The following is a 12,187-nucleotide window of genomic DNA, read 5'->3' as shown; positions in this document are numbered from 1 at the left end:
GAGGAGGAAAGGGGCTGAGCTGAATCAGAGCAATCCGCCAATATGGTATTTAGACACTAAAACACATTGATACGAACTCCTATTACTATAATACAATGCTAGAGACTGAAAAATGACATTTATAGTACATGTCACCTTTAAAGAAGACGTGTCCGGCCCATGGGGACATTAACGTGTGTTGTCGGGCATTACAAATACATTTGATTTGATTGAACACAACAGTGTCTTCTTAAGAGTGATGAAGACTTGTCTGAAGAAGACACTGTTGTGTTGAAACATTTGTAATTATTTTATTTTTTGCTATTCGATTTTTTTCTAAAGATGATCCATGTGCTCCAGTACCTTCCTTTCTGATGACTATTATGGTCCTTATCTGAGCAGCACCGGGTGGTCCTCATCTGAGCAGATTTAGCGTGTGAACTCTCTCCAGTAGTGTGAATGAATGAATGAATGAAAACTTTATTTAACAGATTGCAGAATGGGTACAATACAGTACGGCTCAATACACACAATTGTTAAGGGGATGCAGACCAGAGAAAGACATTTGTCTTGTTTATATCAGGGTCCCCCATTTTCAATTCATAGTGACATTTATGGCATAGGGACATACAGGTATTTAGTACTGTTACATTTGTGACATATACAATATGCAAATATACAGTAGTTACCCATAGATCCTGACAGAGTATATACATATGATGGGGAGGGGACTGTACATTAGGAGGGGGTGGGTGGGTGGGAGAGAAATATACATACGGTGGGGAGGAGACTGTCTATTAGGCGGGGTGGGGGGGGTTTGGACATTTACGGTGGCCAGTTTCGAATTGCAGCCTCCCGTAGGTGCTCTTTAAGAGCGGTTTTGAATGTGGGTAGGGATTCACATTCCTTTACAGCTTTGGGTAGGGGATTCCACATTGATGTGGCATAATTGCTAAACATGTTTAGTCCCTTGTTTGAGCCGAATCTGGGTTTAACATGATTTGTGGAGCTTCCTCTGGTGTTGTGGTCGTGGTATTCACTGACCTTTGGGAAGTATTTTGACATGTACATGGGTACCTTAGTCATATAGTGTATCTTGTAGACCAGGCCCATTGCAAGTTGCTGTACTCTGTCGTCTACTCTAAGCCATCCTAGGTTGTCAAAGTGGGCAGGGGTGAGGTGGGTTCTAGGGGTAAGGTGTGTTGTGTTTACCTTTGGCTTGGCCTTCTCAACTGCTTCAGCTTCATCTGAGCCCTCTCCTTCCTCATCATCGTCTTCATCATCACTGTCGCTGCCAGAGTCCTCCAGTCCAGAGAACAAACTCTCTCCACTGTCTGAGATATCTTCATCATCACCATCCTCCTCCCCCTCCTCCTCTTTCTCAGCAGACAGATCTTTGTTGAAGAGCAGCTGAAGGACAGATGTAAAACAAAGTCATCTTCAAAATCTAATGAATGTTGTTTATTGACTATTTTTTAAACAATGTATTACTGTACTACCGACAGTAGGTGTCATGTTTCAGGGACACTATTGGCCACTGACAACACATATCTAGTTATTAATATTAAAACATATGGACCATGTTTGAATTATAATAATTAGCCAGGCTATGATAAGACTTAAAGTGATGGTGATTTTCACTCTGTCTGCTTGGCAGTGATAGTACAAAGGGAAAAGTAGATCTCATGACCAAAAAGGTTGCCCTACTAAGCCTATGGTCAAAACATACAGTATGACTTACTACCATAGTGTCTTGTGTCACTGTACATAATAATTTAATCACCTGTACATTGTATATTACTATTGCACTTTACTGTTAGATCTGCACTTTGGTTAGATGCCAAACTTATTTACATTGTACTGTACCTGGCTGTGCTGTATGATGACATACATCTAATACAAGTTTAACATAAGACAGAGATTCACGCTTATCACTCACTCACTCAGACACACATCACACACCAATTTACTATTAGAAACTCTGTGTACAAGGCATACAAACATGTCTAAATTCTGACTTCCAGCCACTGTAACAGTTGAGTTTCTCCAGAAGATGTCACAGGTGACTTAAGTCTGCAGTGCAACCCAGCTCTCTGCAAACGAGTTACAAGTTACACACAGAAACTTCAAACTCCTGTTTTCCTCCACGATAAAGCAACGTTTGTTCTAGTACACAGTGTAGTGTCTAGTATAAACACTGGTTAAACATCAGTAACAGTCGACCTGACAACAGAGGTAACAACAACTCGTTACTCCCCTCCGCCAGCCACGATGCTGTAGGTGTAGCTAACTGGCTACTAGCAGCAACACAGCCATCCGATTCATTCATTTTTAACATTTATCGTCTTCTTTGCACGTCAGAAACATCAACCTACTTCCTCGTCTTCCTCCTCAGCACTTCTCTTCTTCACAGTCTTCTCCGTCGCCTTGCTCATGGTGTCGTTAGTTAGTGGATCATGTAGAACTTGTCCGGTAGCAGTCTGCATGCTGTCCTCTTCACATCAACAGCCGAGCGAGAGACCATGTGGGCACACCGGCGCGTCAGAGGTCAGAGTTCAGAGGAGGTTCCAGACTGCGTGTAGTCTTTTACCAACACACTTGCAGTTCCGCGTGTGGGTTCTGCGCTGACGCCACCATCAGCGCGACACAGCAACTAGCCATGCGCCCGCTGATGACGTCGCTGCTCGGCCTCTACGCACTTCTGTCGATTCGGTGGACATTTTTACACTCGTTACACTCTCTTAAATTCCTTATAAACCTTATAATCTTTGCTCTTCGGCGAAGTTCGTGCCCGTTGGACCTCGGGGGCGTTGGGGGCTTGTATAGGACGTTGTTGTTGTCAGGGGGATTATTGTGGGTCAGTTGTCGTTATTGTTTCTCTGAGGCGGAGTGAGTGTCGTCCAGCAGCAGTTAGTTGTTGTTAGCTATTTTGGGGAAACGAGCTAACGGCATTAGCAGAGCGCTAACTAACTCACTCACTCAGACTGTCGACTTGTGAACGTTGGCTTTGTTTTATTGTTGGGAGCATGATGGAGTTTCACGGCGGTGGATCTGGAGGTGTGGTCGTTAGCGGCAGCGTTCCAGCTTTTCTCACCAAACTTTGGACGCTGGTGGAGGACCCAGAGACCGACCCTCTCATCTGCTGGAGCCCAGTAAGAGCCTGCTACTAGCCTGAGAGCCCCAAACACACACATCTGAAGCCTTTTAGCCTGAGCTCTAAACACACTCATATGAAGCCTTTTAGCCTGAGAGCCCCAAACACACACCTGAAGCCTCTTAGCCTGAGTTTAAAACACACATCTGAAGTGTGCTAGCCTCAGTCTAAACACACATCTGAAGTGTGCTAGCCTCAGTCTAAACACGCATCTGAAGTGTGCTAGCCTCAGTCTAAACACACATCTGAAGTGTGCTAGCCTCTAAACACACATCTGAAGTCTGCTAGCCTCAGTCTAAACACACATCTGAAGTGTGCTAGCCTCAGTCTAAACACACATCTGAAGTGTGCTAGCCTCAGTCTAAACACACATCTGAAGTGTGCTAGCCTCTAAACACACATCTGAAGTGTGCTAGCCTCAGTCTAAACACACATCTGAAGTGTGCTAGCCTCAGTCTAAACACACATCTGAAGTGTGCTAGCCTCTAAACACACATCTGAAGTCTGCTAGCCTCAGTCTAAACACACATCTGAAGTCTGCTAGCCTCTAAACACATCTGAAGTCTGCTAGCCTCGGTCTAAACACACATCTGAAGTGTGCTAGCCTCAGTCTAAACACACATCTGAAGTCTGCTAGCCTCAGTCTAAACACGCCTGAAGTGTGCTAGCCTCAGTCTAAACACACCTGAAGTGTGCTAGCCTCAGTCTAAACACACATCTGAAGCCTCAGCTCCAAACACATCTTAGCTCTTAACAGACAGCTGATTCCACCCAGTGATCGAGATGAGGGACCAGTTGGACCAGTCTATTATTAAAGAGACTCAACGCCTGGTAGACTTGAACTGAAAGCTGGCTTGTTAGCATCCAGCGTCATATCAGCCTAGTAGCTACTAGCCAGCTAACGTGACGTAACAGGCTAAATGAGCATGGCGTTACAAAGGTTAGCTAGATCAATAAATAAACAAACAGGCTACACGTAAATGCGAATGTCAACACGATATGGCCGCGTTAGATATATGAACCATGACAGATTAAGCCGATTGGTTAGCTAACGTTAGTGCCATTGATAGTTTACGTTAGCTAACTGGCGTTTGAACTATTAACCTGAAAACACAATAGTCGGTAGATGCTTTAGATCTGACGGAGCGGAATTTTTTTTTTGGGTTGTGTGGGAGTAGTTAGGGTTAAGGTTTATATGAAAACCTTAAGGTTGAAATTATGACAACGTGCTGCTTTGCAACTAAACTACAAACTGACGAGATAGTTATGACGGTTAACTTATAACCGTTACCGTCATAACTCTGTGATGGTTGATGCTATAATATCACACTCGTCAGTTTGTGGTTAAGTTGCAAAGCAGCATATGATCATCTATATGTAAACAATGACAACTTGATCTCTGAATACTGTGATACTACTAGCATTCCAGACTGAATGCACTACATAGAGGGAGGGAGAGAGAGAGAGAGAGAGACATAGACACACAGCAGAGTCAGCTGTTTCTCTATGTCAATTAACACTAACAGCTGAGCTAACGTTAGCTAGCCTCCTGCAACCCCCAGGCTGGACATCTAGTCATGTCATGAGCTTTGGGGCAGCAGGCTGTGGGGCTAAGTCAAGGTCTTAAGCCCTTGTGTGTGTCTTAAACTAGAAGTATGTTCCCAACATGAAACAGAGCAGCTCTGCTCAATGTTGTCCACATGGCATGAATGTTTTAATGATTCAGCGTCCAGGCTATGTGATAGTTATATATAATTCTATGGGCTTAGGTAGGGCTATGAACGTGGCTGATGCCACAGTCTTGGCGTGGCAGCTGTTTATAAACATTGTCAGAGGAAATACAAATAAAAACATTTCATATTCTCAAATGTCCAGTGGACAGAGGGTGCACACATTTAAACAATTACTTGCTAAATAAATTCAACGATTACAAACTAATCAAATTGAAAACCTTTTATGCCTATTCCAGAGAAATAGGAAGGTGTTTATTTTGAGCTCCGATAGGCTCATCTGACATGCTACTTTATAACCTCCTCTATACAGCATCAATGCTGCCCCCATGGATTCTAGTGCACGATTATCATAGATCAAACTGTATAAAACCAAACTACAAAACAATTGCTCAAATACGCATTAAGGAATGGAGCGTGTAATCGATTAGAGAAAATATTGATTTTGTGCATCCTTACAGTGTTCTGTTGGTCACTATCAGACCTGGGGAAGTTCATACAAGTCAGAGTAGCCTAATATTAGGACCATGCATTTGTTATATGAGAGCACATTATCAATAATGAGGGGATGAAGCTTTGTTCATTCATATAGACATGTTTCTCATCCATGTCAGACTCAGTAAGCTGCGCATCAAGGAGGCATAAAGGAGGCATAAAGGAACGTAATCCTGGTAGGAACCAGGATATAATAATAATAATAACGTGTTTTTATTGTTAAAACACACAACATCCCACACTATAGAGTAAAACAGAACTCAGATGATATCAATCATATATCCTAAAACCACAAACAAAACACAAATCAAACTAACATACTAGACACAAGACCTTACCTATCCACCACCAACACAACCCAGACACTCTGGAGAGAGGGGGGTGGGGCACGAGCTCCCATGTATGAAAAATAAAGAAATAATTAAATACCTTACTCATTTACTATACATCTATGTCAAAAGTGAGAGAATTCATGCTCAAAATAAAAAATAAAAGGCTGCCAGATCTTATAATAGCTCCTAATAGAACCCTTCAACATAAACTTGAGGTGTTTCAGTTTAAGATGTGCCATCACCTCTTCTACCCAACGTTTATGAGATGGCAGTGCTGCCTTTATCCAATTAAATAGGACCAGTCTCCTTGCCAACAGTGAAGAGAAGGAATAGTAGGCCTGTCCCCGACTAAGGATTTGTATAGTTGACTTTGATTGGCCAAAATGTGCCGATAGTCGACTGGTTAACTAGTTAATAGTCAATTCTTCTCCCCTTGGTGGTACCCCAAAAACATCTGTCAGAGGAATGGGCTCGATATCCTTATCACAGATCAATAAAAAAGTTCTAAAAATCTCTGCCCAGAGCTCCTCCAGCTTGGGGCAAGACCAGAACATGTGCTGTATGTTGGCCGGTACCCGTCTGCACCTAGGGCGAGCTGGGTCAGCTCCTGGGTATATCCTTGCCCATTTATCCCTAGATAAATGTAATCTGTGAAGCACTTTAAATTGTACCAACCCATGCCTCATACACACAGAGGATGAATGTATTCATTCTACTGCCCATCGCCAATCCAAATCCGATATTTCCAATTCTAACTCTTCCTCCCATTTTTTTTCTATATGGTCGAGCGATGGGAATGCCACTCTCTGAATATTCCCATACAGGATGGAAACCACTCCCTTAAGTGTTGGGTCCATGCCCAATAGGTAATCTATCCATCCACCTTGTGGTAACTCGAGGGATGGGGAAAATGTCCCTTTCACAAAGTCCCAAACCTGAAAATATCTGAAGTAGTTGGCCCTGGGGGAGATTACATACTCCACCTCTAGTTGTCCAGCTGACATTAAGACCCCATCTTTGAAGAGGTCTTTTGACACAATTCACCCCAGCTCATCTACCTCTGAGACCCAAAACAACAGCTTGTGTATAAACTGTATATTGGCCGCCGAATAATAATGCATGTCATTTGGCAGGGCCAGACCCCCTTCCTCCCTCTGTCCCTCCAAAAACTCTCTCCTTATCTGGGGCACTGTCTTATTCTAAATAAAGGTAGACGTAGTCGTACTGTATATTTATTCAGTTCTTTAAAGAATGCCTTAGGAATAAAAAATCTGTAATGTTTGAAATAAAAAGAGAAACCTTGGCATTGTAGTCATCTTAATAAAATGTATCCTCCCTGCCAACGACAGGGGGAGAGCTGGCCAGTGGCCACCTTTCCATATCTAATTTAGCCATATCCAGTATTACTCATCCGGAAAGCCTCAATATATTTGCATTTGTTAGCCATGCTAGTGGTACTCTAAACAATCAATCCATGCCAAAGTTAGATATGTAGAAGGTGAAAGACTGACACACACAGCCATGCTGATTTGGCAAAATGACAGCCTGACGTTTTCGTTTGAAACAAGTTTCAGTCAGGGGACTGCCATTGTTTCTCCATAGAGCCCTGTCGTACTTTTTTAGCACAGCAGCTTGCACAGGTAGGGGACAACTCAGTCATGTGATTCAGCGGGTATTGCTGATTGGCTTGAACATGGTATGTAGTATATGAACAAGAAACCAGTCTATATGCCATGTAAAATGTTTTTGTCTTTATAATTTTCTCCCATCCCCCAATTTAGTCGTTATGCCAATTATCCTCCTGGTCGCTGCCCCACTGTCAGTCTGGCGAAGGTGTAGACTACCACATCCCTCCTCCGTTACACGTTGAACAGGTGCCCCAACCGACCAGTAGGAGTGTTTAGAACTCTACGCTACCCACCCACCCCACCAACTGATCCTTTAATGAATTAAGAGTAAATCTGAGCTTATTGAATGTTTAGTGAATTGAACTTAGACTGTGTTCCAAGCTTCCATCCACTTTGTGACTGACTCATTCTGACCTCATGGACATTTCACCTGAATAAAAGCAGCTCCTGTTAGCTTGTACTGTTGTTATCTTGTCTCTGCCTGTTTGGTTCTGACTGGCCTGTAGCCAATGGTTCAGAATAGTGATGATGATGATGATGTTGATTAATAAAGGAACACTTGACTTGACATATCTGTCAGCATTGAGAGTTAGACTGAGCGGCCTAGTCGTAACATCACCAGTAAAGTGTGTTTACAGTTGACACTGATGAGTTGCGTTTGTAGACTAAAGGTGGGACGTAGAGTGATTTTGCATGTCCACCAGAAACCGCGCTAAACTCTGCATCACTTTTTAAAAAAACGTACAGATGTGTTCCATAGACTCACGGGAATTGTGTAAAATTGCCCAAATAGCGAAAGGAATAGCAAAATAGGGGACCTTTAAATCAGCAGGTGGTCTTCCATAGGCTGCAGACCTTGGTGTTAATTTCCGGACGAACTCTGCAGGCCAAAACAATGTGATTGGTTGTCAAGATTCAGGCCTGAATTATTTCTAGAATGAAGCTGGTGTCTAGCTGCTAGGCTGAGAGTGAAGCTGGTTTCTAGCTGCTAGGCTGAGAGTGAAGCTGGTTTCTAGCTGCTAGGCTGAGAGTGAAGCTGGTTTCTAGCTGCTAGGCTGAGAGTGAAGCTGGTTTCTAGCTGCTAGGCTGAGAGTGAAGCTGGTTTCTAGCTGCTAGGCTGAGACTGAGAGTGAAGCTGGTTTCTAGCTGCTAGGCTGAGAGTGAAGCTGGTGTCTAGCTGGTGTCTTTAGCTGCTAGGCTGAGAGTGAAGCTGGTGTCTTTAGCTGTTAGGCTGAGAGTGAAGCTGGTGTCTTTAGCTGTTAGGCTGAGAGTGAAGCTGGTTTGTAGCTGGTGTTTCTAGCTGCTAGGTTTAGAGTGAACTGAAGCCGGTTTCTAGCTAGTGTCTCTAGCTGCTAGCCAGGCCACTGCCTCTGTCTATGCTGTCACTGTCATCTGCTATTGCTGGACCATTGCATCATAGGGGAACTTTGCATGCAGTCGTGGATATACTGTTTCTCACCAAGCTAGTAAATGTCCCACACAGGTTGCATTGAAGTCCTCAACTAAACGGATTCACTCACCACTGACCATTCAATGTGTGACATAAGATAATGGAATGCTTGTTTGAGCATATCGCTACTGTCAGACCAATACCTTGCGTCTCCATTAACGGGGAACTTTTAAGAAGTCTATTGACCGAAATGTCTGTTTTGAATTATTTCCATGTTCAAGTATTCCTTTCAATTCAAGATATTTTCCTGTACGTCTGTCCTGAAGCTATAAGTCAGAGAGAGAAGTCTTGATGTATCCTGGAGGTAAAACCAGGACTGCTCTATAGCCTGAATAAACAGGGGCCAACTAGGGTTGAATATCTTCCTGTGGTTTATGGTTTTACACATACATTTTAATTATATATAAAAAAAAAAATTTTGCTCCAAAACATATCTTAACATTTATTTTACACACATTACACAACACAGAACACAACATAGTATTATCATTCTTAACACAATCTGTGCCGTGATCACAGCTATCTGTGTGAAAGTGTATTTATGCTTATTACCGTTGACTGCGGTGGGTGGGGGGGAGGCGAGCGCCCGTGCTACGACGGTCATTTCATGTATGCACGACGAGATATAATAATGATAATCTAGTGTTGATTTCAGGATGATTAGATAATCAGCCGAAAAATTACAACGTGATGACTGGATTACAGTAAAATGCCCTTTTCTCGTCTTTTTCCTGGAATTACTCAAAAGCACCCAAACCATACTCTATTCAAAACAGTATAAAACGGAAATGTCCGGATGAAAAAACAATCTGTTTTGGGCATGTTGACTGGAAGCAACTCACTGACAGTCGGCAGCGTTTAGACCCATAGATCATATAATATAAGATATATTTTAAGCACTCGCAAATGTCGCAGTCTAAAACTATATCCATTGAATAAAGACCTGGCGATGAAGGGCGATCAGTGCCCCCTGCTGCTGGCGGTCAATGTGTTAAACAAGTGAGGTGGTTATTAGGCTTGGGCGGTATGACGGTATTAAGGTATACCAGGGTATTTAGAAATCCAGACGGTATTGAAAATCAATACCGTCCGTCACCGTCAAAATCACAGATGCGCTTCAGCTTCTATTACAGTGAAACGGAGTTTTGAGTGTAGTGCACACACGCGCCAGCAGAGGGCGAGACCAGGCGTCCTCACTAGTGGAGCGAGTGGGTCACAACGGTGTTCATGTTTTACGGTAATGTTGCGACAGTGCTGTGAAAATACCGTAAAGCGTTGTGACGAGAGTTGGTGGTGTGTGTTGTTGTGGTGCACTGGTGGAGCAAGCAAATAATCTGTCTCTTATTATATGTGAACTAAAGAGTACAAGGTTTACACAACAGCCCCCACCCGCCTTTTTATTGTATTTGTACCGTCCTGTACTATCCGCTGTCAGCTGTTTATCTCTCTCTGTGAGCTACTGAGCTTGATTAACTAGCGTTAGCTCACGTTAACTAGCATTAGCTCTGCGGCTAATCTTAGATTACCCTGAACTAAATCAATGACTAGGTTATAAAGCATTCGAGTAGTTTTCACTGCACATAGAAGTAGCCAAACAACGGGAGCATTTCGGGAGCATATGACCAAAACCCAGGCAATTTCGAGCCCTTAACGAATCAAATAGTCTGCCATGGCTAGGCTAGATGCTAACGCAGTAACGCTAACGGTGCAGGCTTCTGACTACTACCATTCTGAGAGCTGACAATGATTTATTTACTTGGTAACACGGGTTGCCCCCCCCCCCCCCCCCCCCGCTGATGAAAATGAAAGTCATACCGTCAAATACCGTACACCGGGTATTATGTAATAAAGGTATGACGGTGTGAAAAAAAGGATACCGCCCAAGCCTAGTGGTTATGGTATTCATGAAGCAATACAATCAACGACTTGTTGATTTCAAATGTATTTATTTTCTTGTACACTTCAGGTTACAAGTGTATCAAGTCCAACTGGACACAGGAGGGTTTTAACATCTAGTCACGCATTTATCAGATGACATCATGGATGTATCAAGTTTATGAATGTATAAACCTAAACCTTTCGTAAATAAAAAGGATGCCGAGACACTGATTCATGCTTTTATCTCAAGCCGGCTTGACTATTGTAATGCACTGTTCACTGGTCTTCCCAAAGCAACCATTGGGAAGCTTCAGCTTATCCAAAACTCTGCAGCTCGATTACTAACTCGTACAAGGAGAAGAGAACATATCACTCCAGTCCTAGCCACTCTGCACTGGCTTCCAATAACTCATAGAATTGATTTTAAGGTCCTTTTCCTGACATATAAAGCTCTTAATGAGCAAGGCCCAAAATACATAGCAAATTCCCTAGTTAGTTATCTGCCCTCAAGAACGCTACGGTCATCCACTACAGGTTTATTAGACACACCCAGAAACCAAAAGAGGATCGGAAGTATGGCATTTGCCAACTATGCCCCAAAACTATGGAACACACTACCAACACACATCAGGAACGCCAGCTCCATACACATTTTTAAAGGAAAATTAAAAACGTACCTATACAGTCTAGCTTACAAATAGTGTACCATGCCTTAGGGAAAGTGAGTATCTTATTGAAATGTTTTTATTATTATGTTTAAATTTTTTATGTATTGATCTTTTACTGAAATGTTATTTTACTGTACTTTGCCTATTGCCGTACTTTTATTACTGTTAGTACTGTTTACTGTCTTATTAATGTGATGCTTTATTTTTAGTACCCGGAGCTGCTAACTGGCTAACGTTATGAGAGCTAACGTTGCTACCTACTGTACAAGTGCATTGGTTTAGTGCACTTCCTACTTCCGGTTGCTGCTGAACAAGTACAAGTGCATTGGTTTAGTGCACTTCCTACTTCCGGTTGCTACTGAACGGACGTGTTTGTGCGGACCTGTTCTCACAAACTTTCTTGACTGTTTTCCTTTTTACGTTATTTTTTAACCATTGATCTTAACTGATCACTGTGACTTTATTGCTTTTATCGTTATATATGCCTATGTTTGTGTACAGCACATGACATGTATGAAAGGTGCTTTATAAATACTTACATACTTACTTACTTACTTACTTACTTACTTACTTACTTATGAACGAGAGCTATGCCTTAAACTAACTCTGTCTCTCTCTCTCTCTGTCCCTCTAGAATGGAACTAGTTTTCATGTATTTGACCAGGGTCGCTTCTCCAAGGAGGTTCTTCCAAAGTTTTTCAAGCACAACAACATGGCCAGCTTCATACGACAACTCAACATGTGTAAGACAATGAGAGATTTATGCCCAAAATATGTCACTATATTTTTGAGTTTCGACGGTATAACTGTATTGGACAGTATTTTGTTTTACACTACAAATTACAATGTGATATGACACATGACCACATGAAC

At 42.5% G+C, this 12,187-nt stretch overlaps 2 protein-coding genes across 2 annotated transcripts in view; one reads left to right on the top strand and one right to left on the bottom strand.

Annotated features, from left to right (window-relative positions):
* Positions 1–2,490, bottom strand: part of bop1 (BOP1 ribosomal biogenesis factor) — a 206,314-nt gene extending 203,824 nt beyond the window's left edge. The window contains exons 1-2 of the mRNA XM_084311977.1: positions 2,355–2,490; positions 1,192–1,389 (exon numbers count right to left, since the gene is read on the bottom strand). Coding sequence (XP_084168103.1) covers positions 1,192–1,389; positions 2,355–2,465 — 309 coding nt within the window. The 5' untranslated portion in view covers positions 2,466–2,490. The remainder of the gene's footprint in view (positions 1–1,191; positions 1,390–2,354) is intronic.
* A 214-nt stretch (positions 2,491–2,704) lies between these two features.
* The window catches only part of hsf1 (heat shock transcription factor 1), a 45,274-nt gene continuing 35,791 nt past the window's right edge, over positions 2,705–12,187 (top strand). Inside the window, exons 1-2 of the mRNA XM_084313236.1 lie at positions 2,705–3,131; positions 11,949–12,057. Coding sequence (XP_084169362.1) covers positions 3,006–3,131; positions 11,949–12,057 — 235 coding nt within the window. The 5' untranslated portion in view covers positions 2,705–3,005. The remainder of the gene's footprint in view (positions 3,132–11,948; positions 12,058–12,187) is intronic.

The sequence above is a fragment of the Notolepis coatsorum genome, assembly GCF_963971535.1.
Source record: "Notolepis coatsorum genome assembly, chromosome: 4".
In the NCBI taxonomy this organism is placed as follows: domain Eukaryota; kingdom Metazoa; phylum Chordata; class Actinopteri; order Aulopiformes; family Paralepididae; genus Notolepis; species Notolepis coatsorum.
This window is presented reverse-complemented; position numbering and strand designations above follow the sequence as displayed.